Below are 27,389 nucleotides of genomic sequence, written 5' to 3'. Positions count from 1 at the left end.
AAGGCGGGTCAGGGATTCAATCTTAGTCTGAGAATTACAAAATCTGCAAATCATTTCTAGGTCTGCAAGCTTTGCCCTAATTCCCAACATTTCTTTGGTAGGCAGAACATTTCATTTAAATCACAAAAACATTTGACGCCTACTCGGACCAGGGAATTGAATCAAGTACTTGGAGAAAACTCTGAGGGCTTTTTCCATTAAAGGGATGGTCTAGTAAAAAATGTTTATTTAAAAAATAGATAGGCCACATAAAAGAAAATACTAGCATCCTCCGTTTTAAAACTTCCTATTTAAAATTTTGAGCTATTCAAGCTCAAAATTCGAAAAAGCAAGCACAGGGGCGCAGCCATTTTGTGAAATGGAGGCCCTCCTGTGCTGGCTTTTGCTTTTGCGGCACTAATGAAGGAAAAGCCAGCCAGCTGTAGTAAACAAAGTCTACCGCTGGGTGGCTTTCCCTTCATTAGTGCCAGGACTCAGAGGACGCGGACCGGAGACCAGAGCAGGAAAGCTGCAGCTGAATCTCGGTAAGTGCTATTTATTTTTTTTTACAAAAAATAAGCACTAGCTGTGGTTTTTTTTTCTAAGTTTTCCGGGCTGGAGGAGCCCGGAAAACTTAGAAATAAAACCGCAGCTTTAAAAACGTATTTATATTTGCGGTCGCTTTTGAAGCGACCGCAAACCTAAATACAACGTTATTGTGTTGGAAAACGCTGCGGTTTTTCTTTCCAAGTTCCTCAGGCTCCTCCGGCTTGGAGGAGCCTGAGAAACTTGGAAAGAAAAACCGCAGCGTTTTCCAACACAACCGCGTGTGTTTCTGCCTGCTGTGGCTATCACTTTGGGTCTCCGGTGCTCCCAGCGGTTTTATTTCATTTCGATGTCCTTTTAGTGTTAGTGGTAATAACTGGATGAAGAAATAACCAGGATGAAGAAATGAACCTACTGTCAGGGATTGGACAAACCAAAGAGTTTGTCCATAGATGTTCCATGTACTGCCGAGGAACCACCCCAGAGATGGCAGAAGGTGTGCTCAACAATATATCGCTTGTTCTGTACAATCTGTAGCTCACAGAGGAATTAAATGATGTAAAAATGTTCCTGTCTGAAAAGTATAGATAACCTGTACTTTGCTGGATCCTTTGTACTAGTAGCTACAATGTGATTTGGCAAAATGTCAGCCACAGAGTAAATATGCCTTCCTAAAACAGCCTGCTGGCACCAGCATGTATTCCAACAGCCAGGGACTGTATTTAAAAATGACTAGCACCCATGTTCAAAACATTATTAACTGTGTAATCTCATATGTCTGCTGGCAAAGCGATGGCGTAATATAAATATGAACTATCTGGTTTGATGAGGAAATGCAGGTAAAATTGCCAAAACTCAATCGGATGTCATTGTATTCCCACTGGACCTGCACGGCCGAGACTTTGGTCTATTGCGCCTGGCCTGGAAGTTCCACTCACAGCCGATGGGTTCATTGCCCTGGATGCACTTCTTTTTCTGCTGGTAATCTGTCACCCCTTTCCCAAAAGAACAGGACATGCCTTCTCTAGGGATGGGTGGGGGCAGTCACACCAGGGAGATAATGGCTGGAGTCGATTTGATCTAAGTCAGACGAGGGATACGGGGAAGGACAGTGTAACTGGAGATGACCCTTCCACTGGAGAAGGGGTCTGCCATCTTGAATTTGCAACTCCTCACCCCCCCCCCACTTCCTTCCTGATACACACCGCTTAACTTTCTTCAGACAAGAACCCCTGGAATCTGACATCACAAGGAATAAGCACCATGTTTACAACGTCAAGGATTGGTGCCTTGTAGAAGGCTTGGAATGGACCAGCTCACTGTGGAAAAGTGACTTCATGAGGGAGAGTCTCCACTCCCCCTCCATCCTTTTATGGGATCTTCTTTTGGAATCCTCTTTAGGAATCCTCGGGAAGATCAATCCTGAAAAGTGATCTTGAAGATTTCACTGGAGCCATTTGGGGCAGGGGGAGGCGTGCCTATTCATTGTGGTGAAGGCTGCAGGCCCTCTGCCTAGCCACTGCAGAACATTTGAATCAACCTGCAAGCGGGAATCCTGACTTCTGATGAAACACTGGTACCCTGTACTCTGCCTGCCGAAGTGGCAGCCCTGAACGTGTCCCTGGCCCCCATCCTGGCTGGAAAGGACATGAGTCAGACTTGCCTTTCGTCCAGGACCTGGGGGAAGGGTACAACAGCACACAAAGAACCACTGCAAAGACCCAAAGGAGCTGATTTTGACACAAAATGTTCAGCGCCTTCGCGCTGATCTGAACATCGCCATATGTTCCACATTTCATTGAGCACGAAAGTCGTTGCGGCTTGTCGTACCGCATTGCACCGTCTGATCAGTTGAGCCAGCTCATGGCTGAAGTAGAATCTCTCCTTTCGAGCTACACAGACAAGAACATTGCCTGCCTGTCCCAAGCTTCTTTGAGCCACAAGCCTTTGCCGCTTGTCTGCATCGCTGTGTTGAATGCAATCAAACCACCTTAAATAATTGGTTATTTATAACGCACTTAAGACCCAGCGGTTTCTAAGCGCGGACCCGGGGATTGAACCTGTGTTGCACTGCGTCGTCTTGCTTCCAAGGCGAGCGTGTTGCCCCTGAGCTATCCTCCCGAAACTAAACCTTGGCAATATGAACCTGAATTGCTGCACTGGAAAGCACCCAGAATCCTGACTTGACGCTGTCTAGACCCAGAAGTAAGATCAGAGGTTCTATATAATGTAAGTTGTTCTGGCCCCCTGGCCTTGTTCAATGGGCCCATTTCTAGACCACATTTATATGCCTTAAAGTCATATATCCTTTAACTTGTTTGACTTTTCCAGAAGACTTTTTACCTGCAGACCCCTGTAATTCAAAACCCGAGAGCCCTTTAATCCCAAATGCTGTATGCTGTGTCTCATCAGTACGGGCTGGGTTGTCGGTGCTTTTAACAGTGTTTTAGTTTGTATTCGTTTTCTTTTTATCGAAATTTGATTGCGCGTTTATTTTGGTGATTTCCATGCTATTGTTTTTGATGCTTCCATGCTGGCTCAGACCCTCTTAAAGGGTATGGCCTGCCCTTGGCTGAGGCTACCGGAAAGAGGCGATTGAGGCCTCGTGCTGTGCCTGTTTCACCCTTGTTCTACTAGTCGTGTGGGGGCGGAGTACTCGTGCGTGGCAGTAGTCGTGTCATCATAGCAAGTTATCCAGACTGCACACTTCCTGGCTCGCAAAGTGTGAATTCTCGCCAGCCAATGGTCGGTGCACATTCCGTTGCCTGTGCTCCTCAGTGGGGGGTGTTAGATTGGCGTTTGTTTATCCAAGGCCTTCTGTGGCCATCTGGAGTTTGAGATTGGGCAAGACTCCTCGCATCCGGGCTATTGTGCAGAAGTCTGCATGTCCTGTAGAAAACGGATCCAGGGTCGCACTGAAACGATATGTAGCGGCGCCCCTCTGTCTGCTTCTGCTCTTTACCGCGCTGCCATCTAGTGGTGAGAAATGTGCTTGCAAGTTTGTCTCAAACATGCTTGCAGTTAACGCGACGTGACGTAGTTCTTTACTCATCAGAGAAAAGGAGGTTCTTCCGGCTCTCATCCAAACACAAGGTCTAGGTTTGAATTTCCATCCCCACCCTGTCAAGCCTTCAAACGTGCACACCCCACTGGCAACTAAGTGATGGGCTCATGGCGAGTAGGGAATTGTATGCTGTTTGCAAGTAGAAGTGAGTCAGCGAGTGACGAGTTATGCTTGGTTAGTAGCTTGCAGCTTGAACATGTGCTGTTGCTCCCAATTCTTGAATCTACGCAAGCTGCAGAGTAGGTTGCAGGGGGCTGTGCCTGGTGTGGGTGAAGGTTGTTGGATGGAGTTGTTACAAGCCTGGCTACAGTCTATGAGCAGGGCGTGGTGATTTTCACGTGGGTTGCTCTCCCTGTAACCAGACCGCATAACTACAATGAAAAAAAGATCTCGTGCAATTTTCTCACGAGAATGCTTTTCAATATACAAAAGATGGTTGTTTCTCCCAATTTGCACAAGCAAGGACAAGGACAGCAAGGCAGAGAGGAGTAAGATATACTTCCTTTAGTTCTGGTAGCTCCAATGGTGGAGGTTACAACCGAGGACAAGGTCAAAGACCATATAGGAACCGGGGACACCAACAAAGGAGTAATAACCATAACAGGAGACCTCAGAGGCGAGCGGAGCCCATAACCAATTTGTCAAGGGACAACCACAACAACATACTGATGCACATCTGCGGTTTCTTTTTTGGACTTGCGAACCACAGGAGACAATTGGGAACAGGAGGCGAGGAGAACAAGGAGCAACCATCCTTACTAGTTAATCTGTCTCAGTATCTACCTACTTCTGTAGAAGATGCAGTATTAAATAAAGGGCTTGGTTTTGTACCAACAGCCAAATATGACCCTCATGGAAATTGAACAACTGTTGCGGAAAATACACTTAAGACAGTATTTTTGTGATGAACATTTCGACAGAGAGACTAATGAGAGCGGTTTATGCAATCGGTCACAATTTGACCCACCAGCATCCAGTTACACTCCAGAGGCAATAGTTTTTGGCAAGAAGAGATTATGGCATGATTTAAAACAACTAGAAAACCAAAGTCCTATGGCAGAATTTCAGAATTTTAGTAATGCTGAAAGACTTGCGGTTAAGAGCCTCGCTAACAACAAAGAGATTGTTATACGAAAAGCAGACCAGGGAGGTGCAGTGGTCATACAAGACAGAACAGCTTACATTTCGGAATGCAACAAACAATTGGATGGCAACACTTTCTATTCTCCAATTGATAGTGACCCGACTGATAGACTCTCTTCACTTATTAAAAACAAGGTAGATAATGCTTTGGAAAGAAAATGGATTTGCAAACAAGAACATGAGTATTTGTGTGTATCTAAACCCCTTCAATCCCAAAGTTCTACACGTTACCCAAGATTCATAAATCTCTGGTTAACCCTCCAGGCCGTCCCATAGTTTCAGGCACTGGCTCATCATTAGAACCCTTACCTAAATTGGCTGACAAATACTTGAAACCATTTGTCCTGACTATGTATTACTACATACAAGACACCACATAGGCCATCAACTGTGTTGAAAACATGAGTTTTGATTCAAGCACACAATTACTGGTGAGTATGGATATAGTAGCTCTATGTACTTGCATTCCACAAAAAGAAACTTTGGAAGTTCTGGAAGAAGTCTTACTGATGAAGAGAACTTCGGGTACCACACCCAACAGCTTCGTACTATGGTGCGCAGAATTGGCACTCACTGAAAACCATTTTAGCTTCAACAATAGACTGTACCATCAAACTCGCTGGACGGCAATGGGTTCCCCAGTAGCACCGACAGCAGCCAATCTGTATGTTGAGCATTTTGAACTAATGCATATTTATCAACCTACGAATCCATTATTTTCCAAAATTGCACTGTGGCGGAGATTCATAGATGATATCCTCTTTATTTGGGAAGGTACCGAAGATTCTTTTGTGGATTTCTGTGAATGGATCAATCAGCAAAATCAATTTTTGAAATTCAAATTTACACATCGTAGATATAAAATACATTTTTTGGATATTATTATTGCAGTAGATCCCATTGAAAAGATACTCAGGGTCAGTCCATTTCATAAACCGACTGACCACAATGCTCTACTCAGGTTTGAGAGCTGCCATCCTAGGCACACACGCGAGAATCTGCCTTTTGGCCAATTTTTACGTCTAAATCGGAACAGTATTTTAAACAACATTTTCCTGGCAGAAGCGGAGGATTTGAAATCAAAGCTACATGCGAGAAGTTACCCTAAAGAAATAGTGAAAATAGCCTTCAAGAGAACGAATAACAACAATAAGGAAGCCTTACTCGAGTACCATCCTAAATCTACTACTAATAACAACATTGTTTTTGTGAGCACATTTTGCTCTAGGACCAATCAAGTAACCAAGCTAATAAGAAATAATTGGTATATTTAGTCAGGAGTAGAATGCCCATTGAACATGCCTATTTGTGCTTATAAAAGAGCACCTAATCTTTAAGAGTTACTTACCAAGACCGACATTACTGTGAAACCCACTCCACAAAAAAGTGTAACTGAAGCTTGGGGGTTACCCGTGATGACAGGACATTCACCGTGTGGTCATTGTGTGAATTGTAAATTCACACAACGAACCAAAGAGGTAGATCTGGGCCTAACGCGACCGTGGATTCAGACACCATTTACTAATTGTAATTCAGCAAATGTGGTTTACGCCATATGGTGCCCATGCCCCAAATTATATAGGGATGACAGAGCGCAAGATCAAGTGTCGAATCAGCGAACACAGAAGCTGTATAAAAAAGAAAAATCTTACAGCCACACTGGTTAATCATTTTGTCATCATGGATCATGGTCCAGATGAATTAAGATGGACCATCCTGGGGCAGGTAGATGGATCTAAAAACAGTGAGGGGAATACCAAAAAAACAGTTTTTTAAGGAGCAATGGTTAGTTTTCTTGACAAAATCTGCAGAGGTAGGTCTAAATGAACAGACTGATTGGAGACACAATATTTAAACAGATACGTTTAGATTAGTGCTCGGGTTAACCCTTCATAAGGCAGTATAACTCATGGACAAGTTACCGCAGGAGCGGTCACCATACGACATTTATCACCATCAATCGCATGAAATCTGCACTATTTACGTATCCTGTTATAGATCGGGATTGCAATCAGTGTTGGTACATCTGTGAGTCCCGCATTATGTCGCAGTTCGATTGTACAAAGGACAACCAACATATTTTGCTGCAATATACCTTGTTTCAGTGTCATGAACACATGGTGCGTGCTGCCAAAGAGGTAGTTTTCAAAAACAGGCAACACAGGTACATCTGTGAGTCCGGCAATATGTCGCTGTTCGATTGTACAATTGACAACCAACATACTTTGCTGTAACATACCTTGTTGCAGTGTCACAAACACATGGTGGGTGCTGCCAAAGTGGTAGTTTTCAAGTATGGGTAACACGTTGCGTTGGTTACCGGCATTACGAACTTTGTTGGCTTTTGGATGTGGTTTCTCTATGGTCGCTTGATGGATCACATGGCAGGATGTCACTGCCCGTGACTGCGTAAATACTTCCAGGTCTAGAACGGCAGTACTATGTCGGGTGCACCACCAAAGACGGAGTCAGGACACCGGGACGACTTGAAAGGCGTTTACATTATGAACACGGGACACAGTCTGGTAAGCGACTTTTTGTGGAGTATAATGGATTATGTGTTAACATATACAGGCTTCGCTCGGCACGGCAGTAATAGTACGCACATTGTGTCTCGTTTGTAGATAAGTTTCTTGTCCACACGAGCCCATTGAGTTGGACCTTTGGCAGTACAGAGTGCGAGGGAACGGAACATGCATCATGTGTCCGTTACATTACCTTCTGGAGATTTATACTGAAGGTATGCATATGTAAAGCTGATCATTGTTGTTTATACAGTGTTTTAAACATGATTAAAGCGCACTTGGTTCTAACAAGTGTCACCAGTATACCTTATAGGCACTTTGCAAAAAGGACTACACGCAGATGGTCACATTCGTGACATGGATGATGTATTCTGTGTATGTTGGAGTGATAGCCAGATACTTTTTTTAAGACAAAGATCACAGAGTGGTTGTTCGGCAGTGTTTGCAGCACTGTTGTTCGATGCAACATTGAGGTGGCTATCATGTCATACTAAATTGGGTCTTGTCTTGTGTTTTTGTTTCTCTCCCTCTTTCGGTTTTAGGGATGTGATGACTGTCTACTGATAAGACACTTCCCCGGATACCAGAACCAAGATTAATTCATTACTTGTTGGTATGTTTGGTAAGTCTTACTGAGGTGAATAATACCCTAGTAAGAGGAACAGTGTATACTAATTCAGTTCTGATCTCTATTCCGTTGTTTCTCCTGTTTTGTCTCCTTTCTTTGTTGGTTTTATTTCATGTTAGGTCTGGAAGATTGAAATTGGATTCCATTCCAGACGAGCCACTACGGCAGTAGGACAGTGCTAAAATTGTGTTGTTGTTGATGTGTAAATGGGGCATCTATAGTCCCCTGATGAAGTTCATGTAACAATTGTAAAGATGTGTATGAACGAAATATGTTGGGTATAGAGAGGTACCAAAAATAATATTGGTCTAGATTAGTATCACATTTAGTTGTTAGTCACCTAAGTAGCAGAGATAAGGGTAGACAGTACGCTGGTGAACCATTAATGGTGACCTCTGAATAAATTCTGATGTTAGAATTCTGAGGTGCTGCATACCATTGTGTTGCTAAACACTTTGAGATTGTCTTGCTTGTCACAGATTCTACTTGGAAGATTTGTATAGGCAGGCTGCATTGTTCATTAGGGTGTACATGTTACATTAGGGTTAGTGGTTTTTATAGATTTATTTTGTACTGTGTGTTTTAGTAATGTGCACTAGGTTTTACACTTTTTTTATTGTGATGTATGTATTATATAGTGTGATATTAACTGTGATGTATTAATAAACTGTGTACTATTTTTTTTCACAATTGATGACTCGGTACCTATTTGGTCCATGGACCGAGTTTCTTAGGAAGGAGAGTGACGACTGGATCTTGTGGCCTTTTATTGTCTATAATGCTTCAGTTGGAGTTAGGTCCAGACGTCGGTAAATCACTCCATTAGTCTCTTGTTGTCAGGTGTTGCTCTCCCTGTAAGCAACATATTGCTTCTAATGACCTGGCTCCTTTCTAGCTTCCTGCCTGCTGATGTATGAAATCCAGATGGCGGTGAGGGTCCTGGACAGAGACCAGCTAGATGTACTGTAGCGGTCCCCTGTGCCCTGGTGGGCCAGAGCACTCTTCTGGTGTCCTGAAGGCCCAGGTTTGTCAGTTGTGTGGTCTTGCCTGCATGGCTACGCATTAACCGTAGTTCCAGGTTCTTGGAATCTGGATGGGATTGGACAGGGACCCCTGTCGCCTTAAGGCACGGCTGTTTCTAAACGCAAGCCCCAATCCCATGCCAGCCTGTCCTATGGCACCTGCATGTAATCTATGTCTGTTGGGGAATGTCACCTGATCTCCTGCAGCTTGGAAAGTGCTTTAGAAGGTGGAAGCTCTGGGTTCAGGGCACTTTTACAATGACACGTGGGTCTTCCTATTTGACTTCAAAGTGCGTCAACAATGTGACCAAAGCATGCGGCAGTAGTAAGAGGATTGTTGGGGTGTCTAGTTATGGGGGTAACCAGCAAGAAAACGGAAGTTTTCACTGGACGCATTGCTGGTGATGCCACATCTCTTCCTGCTGCCCACTTTTGCGGAACTACCCTATTAGTCCCCTTTACTGTCTACTCCCCCTGTCTGCATGGCCATACCTTCTCCTCTCTCATCCTACATCCTTGTCCCATCTGATATTGCATGAATCTCTTACTTTGTCTTTTATTTTTTTTATTTTATTGAGCATTTGTTAGGCGCTTTATAGAACAGAAATGTGTTTCAAAGCACCACAAGAGCAAATGGGAAGGGAACAGGGGAAATAATAACAATGCCAAGAACAGTAATATACAGTCATGGTCCGACTAGGCCTTGTGGCATTCAGCCAATGCAAGTGCATTGGGGAGAAGTGCAGGGGAAGGGGATGGAAGGAGGAGCAGAGGGGTGGAAGAGTGCTGGAAGAGGGCCTGGGGGAAATGCTAAGGGGAGTCGAGGAGGAGGACCTCAGGCTAAGTGATAGTGTAGGCGGCTCTCAAGGGTGGTATGGGGAGCCACCAGGCAGGGGCCCGAAGGGCAGTGCTGTAAGGGGAGTTGATAATTACTCGGAGTAAGGGCCTGGGATCCTGTGAGATTCATGAGGATCAGGCCACTGGTCAGTGAGTGGGATGATAAGCAGGGAAGGGAAGATAAGAGCAGAGTTTTGAGCAGTTTCCGGAACTTGAGGAGGTCCGGCTCAAGAGGCAGGGAGGCAGTTTCAAAGGGAGGCAACAGCCGAGGAGAGAGACCTGCCCCCACTCTCTGCTTGGAGAAGCGCTTGACAGTCGGAGAGTTAGAATTAGAGGAGCGTAGGGCTCTAGCAGGGGAGTATTTAGGGAGGGAAAGTTGCAGATAGCGTAGTCCCAGGCCCCAGAATGACTTGTGGATGATACTCAGGGTCTTGAATATGATCCTTGCAGCTCATGGGAACCAGTGGATATATTTTGGGGCTGTAGAGATGCAGTCTCTGGGCTTGAGGCCAAGGATAAGTCTTGCAGCCTTATTCCGAATTAGCTGGAGGGGCGAAGGGAGGAAAGGGGGAGGTTTGAGAAGGTGGCTGTTGCAGTAGTCCAGCCTGGAGAGGACCAGAGCGCTGGAGAAATTGAGCTTCTGGGGGAAGGTGAGAAAAGGAAGAATGCCTGTGAGGAGGTGGAGCTGGAAGTGGGTGTTCTTGATAAGATCTATGATGTGAAGGGTGAAGGAGAGTGTAGTCGAAGATGACCCCAATGTTTTTGGCCTTACAAGATGGTTAGACTAGGAGGAAAAGAGGGCACAGGTGTCCCGATGAGGAGGATCTCTGTCTTACTGGCATTGAGACAGAGAGCATTCCCTGCACACCATGCCTGAATGGCGGACAGACAGTCTGGGATGAGAGAGGACGAAGAGGGGGAAGTAGAGGGAAGTTTGAGGGAAAGCTGTGTGTCATCGGCATAAAACTAGAAATGAGGAGAGAAGGAAGCGATTGGGTGAGCAAGAGGGGCAAGATGGATGTTGAAGAACCATGGCGATAGGATAGAGCCCAGGGGGGCGCCACTGGTAGACGGGGTGGTGGATGAAAAAGGGCCCAGTTGTAGCTGGAAAAGGAGGTTAGAGCGGAAAGAGGTCAGCCAATCCAGTGCCCGGTCAGGGTGGCAGAGTAGTTTTGTGAGGATGGAATGGAATGATTGACTGTGTCACAGGTGGAGGAGAGATCAAGGAGAATAAGAAGACATCAGGAGAGTTGGAGTCCAGATTTGCCAGCATGGTTTCACAGGTGTTCATGAGAGCAGTTTCTGTGCCTCTGGATGCCCGGAATCCAGTTCGATAGTCATGAAGGCAACCAACAAGATAAGTGAGGAGGGTCAGTTGAGGGGTCGGGGGCAACTTTTCCAAGAGTCTACCCAGGAAGGAGGTAGTAGAGGTAGGGCGATAGCTGGGCAGGAGAGTTCAGCAGGTTGCTTTTTTAAGAGCAAGTGCACAAGGCAGTGCTTGAGGGATAGAGGGAAAGAGCCAGTGGCGAAAGAGTGGTTGCAGACGTCGGCAAGAACCAGGGCGATAGAGAGATGTTGTCCTTAATGGGTCGGAAGGAGCAGGAGAGCAACTGTTTGGAGGAGGCCTTCATAGAGTGGACAACTTTAGAGACCTCGTGCAGGGAGACGGGGGGGCGGGCGGAGGAGAGTGAGGACAGGAAGTCCTGAGTTGGATGTGAAATGGGAGGCCAATGTGGTGCAGAGAGCCTGGGAAAGAAGAAGAGAGGTGGAGACTGCAAGTGGATTGGAGAGTTCCTTGCAGATTTTGAAAAGTTCTGCCGTGGCGTTAGTGGCTCCAGAGATGCGGGCCCGCTTTGTGGAGCAGATGGAGGAGTTGGTGCAGGCGGCAGGCCAGTTTGTCAGAGGATAAGCCCGAGGTATGCCACTTCCGTTCAGCAACTCTGCACTTGCGTTTCAGCTATGCTAGATCAGAGCCGTACCAGCTGTTGTTCTTGGTGGCAAGTTTTAGGTGGACCCTCATGACCTGGGCAAGGATGTCAAAGGTCTTGGAGATGGCAAGGTGCAGGTTAGCAAGGACGGAGTAGGAGGGAGAGTCAGGATAGGGTGTGGAGGCAGGATGAAGGTAGTGGCAAAAAGCAGCAAATGACACTTGCTTCATAGGTCGATGACCGCAAAGGGGACTGACAGTGCAGATGGTGGCTCGGGTAGAGGGCAAAGGGACCCCAGGTTGGAGGAAAGGTGAAAATGATTAGACCAGGAGAGGGGGCTGGTGACCAGATTATAGATAGGGATGTCACCAGAGATGACTGTATCAAGAGTGAGTTAGGCAGGAAGGAGGAATAGTGGGAGAGTGAGTCAGAGAGGACCCGGAACTGAGATGTATTTGATTCAAGAGAGTCGAGGTGGGTGTTGAAATCACCAAGGAGGATGACGACTTTGGAAGAAGAGGCTGAAAGGGATGAGGCAAGGGTGGCCAATTCAGAGAGGGAGAGGGAGATGGGGCCAATGGGTCTGTAGATGGTGGCAAGGGTGAGAGAGAGAGTAGGCGAGAGCCCAATCGCAAAGACGAGGCATTCAAAAGAGTAGGATTGATGAAAGCAGGGACCTACTCAGGGAAGATCAGGGTCACTCCAACCCCAGGCCTGTTGGGTTTGGGTTTGGAGAGGGTTTTGTAGCCCCCAGGAAGGAGAGTGTCCAAAGCAATGACAGAGCTGGCATTGAACCATGTCTCTGTATGAGCAAGGAAATCCAGCTCGGGGTCTTTGAGGAGGAGACAGATGTCAGAGGCGTGTTTGACAGCAAAGCGAGCATTCTGAGTAGCTAAGTGAAGCTGGTTACCACCTTTTTTGAAGTTTTTCCGAGGGGGTGTACATGGCCGTGCTACTCCCATTGGTTGTGGGGGAGAGGAAGCAGGGGTGTCAGGAGAAGGGATGAAGTTTATGAGAGAAGGCAGGTGCCGGCCAAGAAGGAGAGGAATAGGTTGAGAACCGTGGGCCATGATAGTGTCATTGTGATAGATATTAATGATACTTCTAGAGGATGAGAAGTATGCAAGGAGTACTTCCCACCTAGTGCCACCCTTAATGGGTGAGGAGGAGAAAGGAGAAGGAGTAGAGACCGATTGGGTGGGGGGGGGTCTATAGGTCAGGAGAGGGGACAGTGAAGAGGACGTCTGTAAAATGTCTGCCTGGAAGTGGCATCGACGTAAGTGTCTGTGATAGGTAGGCCTGGGTTAGAGTCGAGGAGAGCCTTTTTCATATTTTTTTCTTCCAGAATTCGTGAGAGAGGTAGGATATGTGATGGAATAGCAGTTACACTAGATAGGAGAGATGGAGAGTGCCATGGCAGTAGGGGTGGGGGGAGATGGAGATAAGCAGAGGTACTGCACAGTGCACAGGAATTCATGTAGTGGCCTAGCATCCAGGTAGGCACAGATTAGGAGGTGTGCAAAGGAACGCAATCAGTGCACAGGATAAAAAGCCCACCTAGATTCAAAATTGCCAAAAAGCATTAAAAACAGCACAACATGGAGGATAAAGATATTAAAGGTGTCCTTTGGGCGAATTATAGGTTTGGCAATAGTAGGTTGCAGAAAGCAAGTTATATGTGAATTTTGAGCCGGATACACATATCCAGGGTGGAGAAGATGCAGGTTGCAGTCGAGCAGTAGGGCAGGGGAGGCAAGACTCAGCCGGCAATGAGCTAGAGGGTTGAGGTCCAGGAGCAAGTGAACCGGTGGTGGTTACTGTTATAGTGTAGTAGCACATTGATCGTGGTCCCGAATTGCAGGGGTACAGTAAGTTTGTTCATTGTGCAGCATGGGCCTGGGAGAGCTGCTGGAGCAGCGGCTTGGAGGTGGCTCCCTCCAGCTCCCGGTAGGTCCAGACAGGAGCCTTACTGAGGGGCCTTGGTGAGGGGGCTGGTTTTAGTTTGCCTGCTCCCAGGATTGGCTTTTTGTGTGCGAGACGGCCCAATCAGAGAGGCATATGGGCAGGCAATGTATGAACTCCTATGCATGAGGAGGCAGCGGCCATGTTGAAAACAAATTCGGTAATAATGAAACAAAATGGCCAACTGGCCTCAGCAAGGTTATACACCCTAGCAAAGTGTTAAGGGACGCATTGAGCTGTGTGAACCTTTCCTAACTTGGAGCGCTTAAACCTCACTCTTCCATGCCGCCCGCAGACCACCCTCGCATGACCCGACCTGGAATGCCCATGCCATACCATGTGCCTGGTTCTAATATCTCAAATCTATGCCAAGGCCGCCCCTTGCAACCTCTCCATGGAAATCCACTAGCACTGATCAGTTCACTTGCTGCCTGCTTCCCTGCCTCTAGCAAGGCTGCTGCTCCTGCCCCTTGTAGTGGAGTCTCGGTTTTGCTGGGACTGTTCGGGTATTTGCGTCTCAGTCTTGGGGTGCTGAGACTTTAAGTTTAAAAACCCTGTCCCAGGATTTGGGGATCGGGTGGATACCATCCCAGTTTTTGGCCCTTTGTCGTGATTTTTCCATAGGTTTGGCCAAAAAACTGGATGGTATCCACCCGATCCGTAAATTCCAAACGGGTTTTTAAAACTTAAAATAGTCTTGGGCCCTGGGCGCTCAGCTGGCTCGATAAACATGACACGGGTCATGCCACCCACAGAGAAGTAGGACTAGTTTCAAAGCTGAAGCTGTAGTCCTACTTCTGTCAGTGGCCTGCCCCGGTTTTTTTATTTCAAAATCTGGTCACCCTAATCTCGCTGTCTCTGAGTGGGTTTCCTCGGCCTGTCTAGGTGCCCCTCTCAGGCCTGTCCTGGTGACGTACCTCTTAGATATAGGTATGCTTTCAAGCTGGGATCTGTCTTGCTGTGGGCAGGGCGGCCAGGCAGTGCTTAGGTTCGGTCCTTGCTCTCCCGTGTATGCCACTATTCTCAGCAGCCTTCTAGTATTAAGGCCGATGCCTGTCCGTTCGCTGACCTCTGCGTGGACAGCCCATGTGTTCTGGAAGTGTGCATTTGCTGTCGCACAGCCTCGTCGAGACAGTCGGGCAGGGGCGCTGAGTACACGGGTGCTCCGGGGTCCGGGCACCCTCCGGCAGAATGAAGTTGGGGCTGAGCCCCACAACCCGCTCCCCTCCACCCTCCCCCATCCCCCCCCTGGCCCGGAGAGAAGAGACGCAGTATGGATGGCCCTTTGTTCCATCCATACTGTGTCTCTCTCTGGCGGCCCGGGTAAAAGCCGGGTAAAAAATGATCTAAAAATTGAGGGACGGATGCAAAGCAAGAGGTTCTTGTTTTGCATCTGTCCCTCAATTTCTAAAAATCGTTTTGGTTTGGGTATACCTCTACATCTGTACATCCGGGTGCACGGATGTAGAGGTACACCTAACCCAAAACGATTATTAGAAATGGAGGCACAGATGCAAAGCAATTCCGTCCCTCAATATCTAAACATCTTTTTGGGTTGGATGTATTTGTACAACTGTGCACCCCTCTTGACAAGTAGAATGTGATAATTTGGCCTTTTGAAGACCACACAAATCGGCCGAAATAAATCGGTCTTTTGTTCTTCAAAATGCAGAATTATCACATAGAACCCAGTATGGGCCTTGACATACTGTTGACCTTGTTCAGTTAATAGCATTCAATGGGACAGCACTTGCAGGGCCTAATGGTGTGCTATATTTTTAAAGAGCCAGTAACAGCACTTCTCAGCATGGCTGTGTAATCTATTTTCTACTAGAGCTGCCATATTTGAAATAGGGTAATGCTGGTACTCCTCAGTTAGCTCGCTAAACAGGGCTTCTATAATAGTAACATTATGCTTTTGGTGAGGCGATGCTAGTTTATCTTAGTGGGGCTGCTATACTTTTGATGGGACAACATCAGCACTTCTCAGTTGAGCTGCTACACTCTTTTTGAGGAGGCCCCAGGACTTCTCAGCAGATTTATTTATTTTTATTTTTATTGGTTATTTATAATGCACGTAATAATACTCAGAGGTTTCTGAGCGCGGACCGAGGGATCGAACCTGTGTTGCTCCATGTCGTCTTGCTTCCAAGGCGAGCATGTTGCCCCTGAGCTATCCTCCCGAGACTCTGAAGATCTAAAGTACATTTAATGATACAGAAACAGAACTATTGAGCAAGTCTAACATCATCTTCATCATCATCAGAATAACTCAACACTGTTGTGGTTATACAAGAGCTAATGTAGTTAAAGGGATGGAATTACTCAGAATGTAGCAGCACTATTCAATAACCCAAAGTGCTTAAGCATAGTTAATATGAAAATACTGCACTTCTCACCGTTGGGACAGTACTGCCGCTTCTCACAGAGGCTTCTACACCTTTTATGGGGCAGCACTGATCCAGCCTACTGGACAGCTTCACTTTTAATGGCACTTCTCAATAGGACTGCTATACTTCAATAGGAAATGACCAACACTACCCCGCAGGGAATGGCATACTCTTGATGCCACCAAAGCAGCACTTCCACCCACCACAGTTGCTTTATTTTTAACGGCACAGTGCGTGTACTTCTCAGCCACTCTGCTTTACATTTAAACAGACCAAATTGTCATTTCTCAGCAGGACTGCAACAGTATACCACTGTGTTCTGATTGTTGAGTGCTTCTTCACCACCAATGTGGGTTCATGGCACTCTCCCAGTGTCTAAATAGTAGATCTGGCTGCATTCAATTGGCAACAGGCATGTTCCGAACTGCCTGCTGTCCATAAGCTGCCGCTCAGGATGTTGGGAGCCGTGATAGGGCAAGGGATAGAAGGCTCGAGCCTTTAGGGTTCCAGAATCAGCAGGGTCTTAAAACATGCTCACTCATACTGCAGCGAGGGGCCATGGGGCAAAATAAGCTTGATCCCACATACAGGGGGTTGTTACCCCTTTATCTCCCCTGAATGAAAGAATTATCTCTCACAGACACAAGTTATCACCCCTGCACATACAATGAATGAATATGGTATGGCTCTATAGATCGAGAAAACTGGAGTGACAATTCAGTGTTTTAACAGAAATATAATTGCCTTCCCAGATGGGAGACTGACTCCATTAATAAACATGGGGTCACTGAGATGACCAAGAGTGAAACTGTACATTCAGTTGTGAGATTACCAGCAACGGGTATACTATGCTCCAAGCAGTGAGGTGCCCACTCAATATATCACACTGTTTATAGGTGTGAGACCCATCCTGACTGCTTGCCCAAAGAGCCTTGGCCAGAGTTTCAGACTGAAAAAGTGAGTATATGATCCGGAGTCTGCAGCCCACACACACGCAGGGGATTCCCATGCTCCTACTTGCGAGATTTGCACCAAATTAGTGAGATTGTGCTCCAAGGCAGGAGGCACACGCACAGTCTTTGCTCTGAGGTATGACACACTCACAGGATGGGATGGCATTTTGTTCTCTCATCCTAGTTGTTGCTCTGCCTTTTGAGGGCTACTACAACCTGGATGATTATAGAGGGGTGGAGTAGGGGCAGGCTTGGCCTACTGGAATGCAACTGGAAGGCTTAAACCTCCTTCTTACTTGACTTTAGTTAGTATATGCAGTACATGCTATCCAATGTTTCCACTGTTCTGCACCCCGCCCCCACCCCCTTCGCTCCAAGTTGGCGACTACGTGCAAATGCGGCCATAACTGCTGATGATGTCACTTTCTATATTTGGGCAACCCCCGGAAATTCATAAAGCGGCTCCCCTGCAGTCAGGCGCTCGACTGCGACGCTTCTGCTCTGGGCTCTGATCAGTTATGGAGACTGCAATGCGTGGGTGGGTGGGTATGCATGCTGCTGCCACTTGGCTCCGTGCCCAGCAGGGGTGTTGCTAGGTCTGGAAAGCTTCTGGGGCTACGCTAATGGCTGGACTGTCGGGACTCAGGGCTAGCTAGCCTTTTGAATGTAGCCCCTGAGATTCTATCCGGGGCTACAACCAAAAGACCCTGGGCTATAGCCCCCTAAGCCCTCCTCCCCAGCAACGCCTGTGGACCCAGGGCCAGACGCTGAAGCCTGCATGTACCCGGAGTTTCTAGCTGGCTTTATCGAGTCTGTTTACTTTCCGCCGTCATCTGATTTGTCCCCCCAGCAGACCGACCATTCGGTGCCCAGGCTGCGTCCCCCGAGGCTTCATCCGGAGTTCGGTCAGGGTCGGCAGCCCCCATCTGAAGTACTGTCCGCAGCTCTGCAGGCCGAATCCCTTGCAACTCCTACCCGTTTCTCTCCGAGTGATCTTCTCCTCCTGCACGGCTGACCCTTCCCCTTCACTCTTGCTCCCTTTCCAAACCCCCATCGCCAGCCTCGTGCCTTCCCCTCTTGCACCCTTTGCACTGCCCTACCCCTCTCCCCGCTGCCTGGCTGCACCCTCCCTCCGCTCTGTCTCCGTGATTTCCTGTGCCACCACCTTCCCATTTGTCTTCCTGTCCCTTTCCCGCTTGCTCCCTTCGCAGACGCCCTCAATGGCCAGGACCCTTCCCTCTCGCATGTTCCACTCTTCCTTCGTACCCCTCTTGTCTGCCTGACTCGTCTCGGTTCCTCTTCTTGCGCCCTTTATATCCCCCACCCCCCTCTGCCTGGCTGGACCCTCACTGCCCCACTCACCTGAACCTTTCCTTCCCTCTTCGGTCTGCCTCCCTGATTTCCTGTGCCACCCTCCTGTGCCTGCAGGCTGCAGCCTTCCCACTCGTCTGCCTGTCTCTTGACTTCCCTTTGACCCCTCCCGGGCCTTTCTTTGGCTTGCCTCTTCCCGCACAATGCCAGGTGTTTTCACCTGACCCACTTGGGCCCCCACCGCGCCCCAGTCTGTTCAGCCGCCCGCGTGCATTGCTCAGCAGGTACACTACGGGTAGGCGGTTTATAAGGAGTCTTGTCCAGCTGTCAGACGCTGGTTCTAAGTGTGCCCCGAGGCTCGGCAGTATTTTAATGAAGCGTGTCCAGCTGTCAGACGCCAGGATACTTTCCCCGCCATCCATCTCTCTCCCCATCGCTCGAGGGGTGTCTGCGTCTCTGATCCAGGTGTGTGTGTGTGTGGGTGGGTGGGCGTAGGAGCAGAGACTGGCTGGCAAGGTACACACGGCACCCTTTCCGCTCCATGTGGCCACTGAGCTGTGCGCCAGCCATCGTTATATCTGTCACGGCCTTAGCCTACTTCTTAAACACCAAGGATGAAGCACACAAAGCAAAACTATACATCTGTAGAAGTTGCATTTTTCCTGATCATTTTTGTTCCCAGTGCTTTAAAAAAGTGGGGAACCCTTCTTTTTGGAGGAATGGTATCGGCTTTGAATCCTCATTGGTCTGTCTGCCTCCCCCTCCCTTTAGTATCTCTGCTTCCTGTGCAGTTATGGCATCTGCCCATGGTGTATGGTGTATGGTGTTCTCCCATGTCAGCCTTTCTGGTTGGTTTTCAATCCGGCCTATTCAAGGTCTTCGCTTTTTGTTCAGCTTGACACCGGTCTGCTGGTTCGTATTCAGTTTAGATTTCAGCCCTCTATATTTCGAACTGCACCCCCCTTTAGTCTTTCAGAGGACTTGCACACATAATGTTGTACCTTCTCGACCAGGGAGGCCTTTCATCCTATTGAATCATTGATGTTCTGTTTGCAAAGGCTGCGCACACGCAGGATGCCAAGGCAGTGGCACCCGGCTAAGAGCTCTGTTAATACCATTAAGGCAAATCCAGAGGCTGCCAGCTGGGACCTACATAAAGCCCACCGTAGAAGTGCGACTAGTTCTCCCCAAACCCGAGCTATCCACTTTCCTAAGGGTGGTTGGTTATGAAGCGGCAAAGAGGCGAATTACGGTGGCATATACACGCACCCTCAAGCTACTCGGACGGGAATCGCATATTACGGAGAACCAAGAGGTTATCACAACTTATTATTGACGGGGACCGGCAAAGAATCTGGTCATAAAAGGGTGTCATACTATCTGCTCAAGGCTGAACCAACCTTGTTGTATTGCTTAGCCATCTCACTGTTTGACCTGGGGACCTACCTTAACACAATGCAGGGCATGTTTTGGAGAAAAAAAAACCTTAGGTTGGCTAACCCAGTGCCCAGCGCAATAATAAGACCCGAGTTTGGCCTGATCTCCTTAGCTGCAAGAGGCACGCGGAGGAGCCTGGCAGAGTTTGCCAAGTTACTAAACCCGCCAAACAATTCCTTATACCTGAGCTTGGGGGAAAAACGGACCCGAAGCTCAGGTTCTACCATAACCGATTTCAAAATGCAAATGTCCAAAACCTTCAAACGTATTGGTTCCTCAATGGAAGAACTCGCACGCAACATGGCCATAGTCAAAAAAAGTTGTTTAGCCATGACTGTGCTGAAACCACAGACCTGTTGGGTACATATTCACTTTATGGTGAATATACAAAGAATAATGCAAAAAGGGAGGAAACTTCAAAATACATCCATATCTTTCCATGCCCAATGCTATGTGATGTGTACCTGCGTTTCCGCCTTACTCGGCTACCAACGCTGGACTGGCTAAGCAAGTGGGATCTCACTCTGGGGGACCCTAACTCTAGGTTTTGCTGGAGCTGCTGTGTGAGGCTAGAATCTGTCTACTTGCTACTTCTGAGCTAACAGAACATTTTTGGAACAGATTGATGTGGGATACCCAGCAAAGTTTGATTTGATCATGGTCATTTTTTTAAGATCCTATTGACGAAAATGGAAACTTTCAAGTAAATATTGATTTGATTTAAACTATTCATGTGTTTTTTTTCTTTCCGTTTTTTTAAAGTGTGAAACGTTTCTACACTTCTTGTATTGATCATACCACAATAAGCACATTTTTTTAAAACAACATTCCAAACTTGCTAGACTTAGTTTCTTGGATTAGATGATGTGTCCTGTTGTCCACACCATGGAGGAGGAAGGAAAATAAGGCTAAAGTCCAGTGTATCACGAGTATATCCTCTTCTCTCGGATACACAGCACATATTGCACCCTACAGGTGTCCCGTCGTTGGGCAGCACTGGTGCTAAACTTTTCCCTTGCAAATTGCCGATCCGGTCGTATGCGACGGAGAGGGAGGTCACCTGTAAATCTAAGGGTATTGGCGGTGTGGCCGCAAGACTTCCCCGACAGAAGATGGGTTTTACACAGAATGTTCTCATTCCTTTTCAAGCTCCCAGTTCGCGAGTAATTCCGAGTACTTTTATCCGTGTTAGCAGCCCCTGAAGTAATCCAAAGGAAGGTACAGAAGGAAATTGAACTATGAAGAGTGGGGGGTCCTTTTTTTGGCATTCCTTTGAAAGAATACATCTTTTCCGTGTTGGGATTAGTACCCAAAAAAGGGCCGGGGGAATTCAAGTGGCGTATACATAACTTGTCATACCCTCCAGGAAGTTGGTATTTCCAGCATGGAACTAGTGGTGTCTATCATATACCATCTTCCAGGAGGCCATAACAATGGTAAGGAAAGCAGGCAAGAGAGCACTGCTAGCCATAGCAGACATACAGTCCGCTTTTAGGCTATTGCCAGTGCACACAAACTCACAAGCTTGCTTGTGTTTCCATTTCGGCTGAAAATTCTATGTTGATAAAGGCTTACCAATGGGCTGCTGGATTTTCATGTGCATGTTTTGAGTGGAAACAAGTTACACAATGCACACCACATAAGCATTGTAAGTAGAGAAATAGTCATAAGAATGAAAATTCGATAATAGTTAATTGAATCCGAGGTGCAGGGGAGTAAACGCCGTACTGGCACATGGACTGTACCTAAATGGAGAACAAAAATAAGTTCCCAAAGATGCGAGTGTCCCCAGCACATATTTTGAGCGGGTCGGTTCCTGTGCGCAATGTCCAGGTACACGGTACACTAATGGGGCGCTATCTGGATGATTTCCATGTTGCTGGTCGAGAGTGCTCCGATTGATGTTTAACCACTTAACTGCCATGGGGTTTCCCCTCCAGTGCCAAGGCCTTTTTTGGTGATTTTGGCATATTGCCATACAATGCCTTCTAACGTTTTCTCTTTCATTAACCCCTTAAGTGCAAAGGACAATGTATCTCGTCCATGGCAACAGGGAGGTAATTCCAAGGAAGAGATACCTTAAAGGTGTTAGAAGCTTTTAAAGGACTTGGAGAAGAATGGGGCATTGTCCTAGCACCTGAAAAAACAGTAGGTCCCACACAAGTGATCTAATTTTTAGGGATAGAAATGGACACTCGGAGGGGAACCCTAAGAAACAAATCAGACTTGATGAATGCAATAGCATCTTTTAAAAGAGAAGCAAAAAGCGGCGGTGAGAGAACTACAGTCGCCAGCTGGAAAGCAGCACGTATGGGTACCTCAGGGACACGTTTTGCAGCGGTGCATAGAGCTAAAATTGAAAGGGGCAACAAAAAAACACCTGCACCTGCGCCTAGGGAAAGAGGTCAAGAAGGACCTAGCCATGTGGGACGAGTTCCTGCCGAAATGTAACGGCGCAGTGATCTGGAGAACCCCTGTGAATGCAAAAGACAGGAGCATTATTTTCCCAGATGCTTCAGACAGCATGGGGTTTGGAGCCATAATTGAAAATAAATGGGGTGCAGGGCTGTGGCCTACGTCCTGGCACGGCAAGGGTTGGAGTGCACTATGGGTGTGGGCTGCCCAAGTGGCCGCCGGGGCCGATAATATGACAGCGGCACGCGTGATTAATAAAGGAGCCACTTCATGCCAACAAGTGTTGAAGGTCTTAAGAGCTACACGAGTTGAGATAGCCCGATGGGCTGGGTAATAGAGAATAGGCGTCATTTGGCAAGCGACACACAAGGTGAACGTAGGATGGCAACCAGAAAGCAATGTCAAAGGGTTTAACTGGAGCATTGGCGGAGTTAGCAAAAAATGATTTGCCTCCAAAAAAAGCGAATAACTATAGTAAGTGCTTGGATGTGAAAATATTAGTGAGGTTAGCAAACATGATATGAACACCTTCCTGGAATGGGCATATGTGCAGAAGAAGACACTGTGGGCGGTGGCCCACCTCAGCAATTTCTTACTTTGTGAAGATACGGAGCTGGGGGGCGAGGATCCGACTCACAACCCGTAAGTGGAATAGACATTAAAAGCTTGGGCCAGAGTTGAAGGGGTGCAACAAGATGCTCGTTGCCAGTACACTTTGAAAAATCGATGCAATTGTTCGACATATCACATATTTGCAGCAGCAGCTATGAGAGCAAGCTTTTCAGGGCAGCTTTCGCCCCAGCATGTTTTGGAGCATGCAGGGTTAGTGGATTGATGGCAAGAAACAGTGCCTTAAGATCGTTTGACGTCCGCATGGCTAAAGTAAGCAAGATCATTTTTTGGAGAAAATCAAATGCCGGTCCTCAAAGGAAAGGGAGGTTAATTAATTTATACTGTGTTGATCAAGTACATTGCTCCAGTATGTATCACTAGGATGTTCCTGGTTTCAAGGCCACAGTTAGACAAACAATTATTGATTCACAAAGATGGCAAACCACTTAGCCTATTCCAGTTTCGGCGGTATTAAAAAGGAAGTTAAATTAGCAGGATGGGATCCGGCAGACTTTGGGACCCATTCATTGCACATTGGGGCTGCCCAGTGCAGGAAATGAGCCGGAACAAGACAGAGCGGCGCTCCGGCAAAAACAAATGCCGTGCCGGAGCCCCGCTCCATCTTCCAGACCCAGGTGTGTCCCAGACACGACTTGCGCAGATCCCGTGCATCATCGAGGAGACCGCGTTCAGAAGACTCCGCGTTCGTGCCGAGTATTCTGAAAGCAGTCTGCTCATTGTAGTGCAGGCTGCTCCCGCTGCACAACCCATTCTTCATAATGGAGCCTCCATGCAGAAACTGCTGAAGCTTCACATACAGTATTGCAGCTGTTCAAACGGGTACATACATCTCTTTATTAATCAAAATAAGAGTCCATTATTCGCTTTAAAAGTTTTCTTAATGAATCACTAAAAAGACATGTTTAACGTTTAATATTGTGGACATTATGTTGTTCCCATATTGCTCTTTGCTTTTACGCAAATTGGCAGAATTGGGTTCTATATAGAGATATGGTGTTGTACAACCTGGCTGGTGGCCTCGCCCCTCCTAAGACGGTTTCCGCACAAAAATGTTTTCCATTTCCAGCATTTGGGCCGCCACCTCAGCATGATCGGGGAGTCTAGGGGCCAAAATGGTGAAAAAAATTGGGGGTTGAACCTCAGGAAGTTACTTAAGAGAGGAATTGTTTAACACCAGTTTTATTTTAGTAGAGGGGAGTGAGTGTAAATGCCATCTTTGTTATTGGCAGCCATTTTGGAACATAGGCGCAAGTGCAGCGAAAGCACCAAACGTGTTAGTATTAGGCTTGTATTATTGGTACAGAGATAATTGACACCACGAGTGAGCTTCAGAGAGTTACAAGCTTTTCATTGTCTCAAAGGCTGCAGACCTTCGCGCCCCAGGAAGAATGTGCTCTGGAAGGCCACGAGAAGTGGGCAGAGCGCCTCTTGCCAGTTACCATCCCACTATATGGATAACCTGGCTCCAACACCGCCTCTGCATCAGAACTACAGCCCTCCTATGCTTTCATCCTAAGACCGCCACATACCATGGTGCCAGCCAGGCCCAGACCACCGACCATAAAGCTGCAAGACCCCTGATCGATCAGAAAGATCACATGCAAGGCTATCTTTCCTTCACGTTTGGGTCACGTGTTTTGTGCTGTGAGGTGCCAAAGAGGGGTACAATTATAGCTCAAAATGAGGGTGGAGTACCTTGGAGGCTGCTGGAGCATCAGCGAGTGAGTGAAGTATGCAAGTTGGTATGACGTTGGCTCTGCCTCTGGGCCCACCTCTGTGTCTGCCAAGTGCACCATTACAGTGATGGAGAAGCATTGTTTTCGAAATAAGTAATTGCTTGTTAGGCCCTGTAAAGACTGGTAGGGGGTGTCTGTACTTCCGCTCTCTATATGGTAGAGGAGAGGCACAGAGGACCCCAGCCAAGATTCTCTATTGTGGTAGCAATGGACGAGCAATCAAGGCCTAGCTTCTCAGGAGGTGATGCAGGCTGGTTCTTAGTACAGTGTAGTCCCCGAACCCCCACAAAGGAATGTCCACACACTGTATTACTGAAAACACAGTCTTTATATAATTAATATTCAAAGGTATGTACACGATCACAATAACGCACTTTGTACTCGGAAGTCAATAATGATAAATATATACAATTCTAAAGTGGTACCACTAATGTTATCCAATCTCATTAAAGTGCATCAACTGTACGGTTAAAATGTCACATAGATTAATAATTAGGAAACCAGCAATAGAGATAGGCAGGAACGTAAGATGGTTGAAACAATAGGCAGAATGCTGGCCCCGTTACCTAGACACAGTTCTGTGTGGAGATCCCCCCCCCACCTGGAAAACCTGTAAAATAAGATATATTGCACAAGCCTAGTCCATATGTTCAATAGTCTCACTTCTTCCTATTAAGATTTTACCCCCCCCCCAATGTACCTGGTGGAGTAGAGTTATCTGACGATGCGTCGACCGATCCTTCTTGAGTGCCTCCCTTTCAGGCGGGAGCCACGGATCGTCGAGAGGTGTCGGGGAACTTGGCGTTCGGTGTCGGGGAATTGACGGCCCTTCTTGAGTGCCCTCCCTTTAAGGCAGGAGTCATGGGTCGTCGAACGTCCGACGGTGAACAGGGTGAAATACGGCAGGGAAGTGGCAGCTTCATTCCTAGCGGTGCTCGTCGACGACAGAGCATTGGCGTACTGCAAGGAAGAGGCATGCGGGGCACCTCGGTGACGATAGTTCTGGACCGTAAAGAGATGATGAAGAACTGTGGCCCAGCAAGGCCGTCGAGTCGTCGGCGTCTCTGTGGTCCTTAGGTGGCGGGAAACACACCGGTGGATGCTCCTCGGTGCGTCGACGGTCGGGCCTTCTCCAGCGGGAGACAAGCGGATGACTATGCAGACGAGAGCGTCCGATGATCAATAGAAGTTCTTAGGCAAATGGGAGTACGGCGGCTCCGGTCGGCGACGGCGGTCGTCGACAGTGGCGGACAACAGTCTGAGTGCTTCTCCTTGGAGTTCCGCAGCAGTCCCCGTATCGGGTCGGCAGCCTGTCGAAGGTCTGTCTACCAGGGAGCGTTGGCAAAGATCAGCTGTGCACGATGGTCCCTCATAGCTCAGGAAGAGGGCGCCTTACCAGGTCCTCTCTGGGTCACTCCTTGGAGGCACAACAGCTTTCAGATTGTGAAGGAGAGCAACAGCAATTCTTCTCATCCAGCAGGGCTTCAAGGTCAAGCGTCAGTTACTCCGGTTACTTGTCGTAGTGGACTTCAGCTTCTGAACACGATTCCTAGCAGTGAGAGGTCCCCAGATATACTGTTGATCTCCCATTAATTCCGCTGGGTCACACTCGAGCATCCAATCACGACTACGGGCATTCATGCAGGCAGGCAATTAGGCACACGAGGTATTCAGGCCATTCACTTCTCTCCAGACACTCACAACAAGTTATGTGTATTGGGACAAGTACCGAGCCATTCAACACTCCAAGCCGCATTCATACCGGTTTCAGGCAGGGTTGTCTCAGTCATTGTGTCAACACCAGATACTAGACACCCACAACACAGAATGCATATTCGTCACACACTATATTTACCCATGTCCCACCCACAGGAGGTACCCACAACATACATCACCGGGAAGGCTCCAGCTAGTCTGGCCGGGCCTTCACAACAACACCATATATGGCACTTCCATCCAACAGCCAGTCAGGGGGAAGGGACAGAGTCAGGGCTTCCCAGGACTTTGGGAAAACAAGGTAATGGGTAATAGAAAGCAAGAGGCCACAGGGGCCATCTTGTTTTCCATCAGGAATCGACTGATCCCAATGGCAGGGCCGGGGTATCCCAAAATGGAGGATACTCCACGCACCTGTCGATTTCAGCATGGAGCTGCCACCAGCCCATACCCTGCTCTGTGGGCCACCCACAGGTGCCCAAAAACATACACTAGGGGCACAGGGTTGTACCCCCACCCATGGGTGCCATAAGGGTATCCCACGGGTCAGTTCACCAAACCAAAAGAGAGAGAGCTGCACCGCCAGGAGTCCCACATGAACTCCTGCGCGGAAAACACAACAGAACACACGATAAAAAGCAGTAAAGGACAAGGATACGGAGGCCCTGTCCCTCCGATGCATTTCCAGCATCACAGTCACCCCCCCCCCCAGACTGAGGTGGAGGGTGCCTAATCTGCCGCGGGATAGACACCCTCATCCAGACGGTCCACATACCTTCTGGAAAGGCCATCTGCATTATCGTGACTCTTCCCTGGTCTGTGCTCTATGGTGAAGTTTAGCCCTTCCAGGCTAATGGGACCACCTGAGCAGTTTAGGGTTCTCACCCTTCATCTGCATAAGCCACTTTAGGGGCTTATGATCTGTTTGGACCTTGAAGGTAGACCCCGTAAGGTAGGGCCTAAAACGCCTAAGGCTCCAAACTATACTAAAACATTCCATTTCAACATTAGCCCACCTAAGTTCTCTACCCTTGAGTTGTCTACTGATGAATATGATAGGATGTTCTCTCCCTTTGTCATCTAACTGGGACAAGACAGCTCCAATTCCGGTGTCGCAGGCATCCGTCTGGACGATAAAGGGTCGCCTGTAGTCAGGCGCACACA

General features: G+C 47.7%; 1 protein-coding gene across 5 annotated transcripts in view; it reads left to right on the top strand.

The window, feature by feature from the left end:
- Positions 1 to 27,389, top strand: part of MGAT1 (alpha-1,3-mannosyl-glycoprotein 2-beta-N-acetylglucosaminyltransferase) — a 160,073-nt gene that overhangs the window by 80,521 nt on the left and 52,163 nt on the right. For 2 of the 5 annotated variants that reach the window (XM_069634817.1, XM_069634818.1), the window contains exon 3: positions 7,800 to 7,879. The exons of 2 other annotated variants lie outside the window; for them this stretch is intronic. In XM_069634817.1, coding sequence (XP_069490918.1) covers positions 7,873 to 7,879 — 7 coding nt within the window. In that variant the 5' untranslated portion in view covers positions 7,800 to 7,872. Of the gene's footprint in view, positions 1 to 7,799; positions 7,880 to 8,887; positions 8,910 to 27,389 lie in introns of those variants that run through there. One more of the 5 variants, XM_069634821.1, reaches the window with a different exon arrangement.

Source organism: Ambystoma mexicanum, chromosome 13 (assembly GCF_040938575.1).
Source record: "Ambystoma mexicanum isolate Mex_15411 chromosome 13, UKY_AmexF1_1, whole genome shotgun sequence".
In the NCBI taxonomy this organism is placed as follows: Eukaryota; Metazoa; Chordata; class Amphibia; order Caudata; family Ambystomatidae; genus Ambystoma; species Ambystoma mexicanum.
Note: the sequence above shows the minus strand (reverse complement) of the source record. Positions and strands in the feature narration are given on the sequence as shown.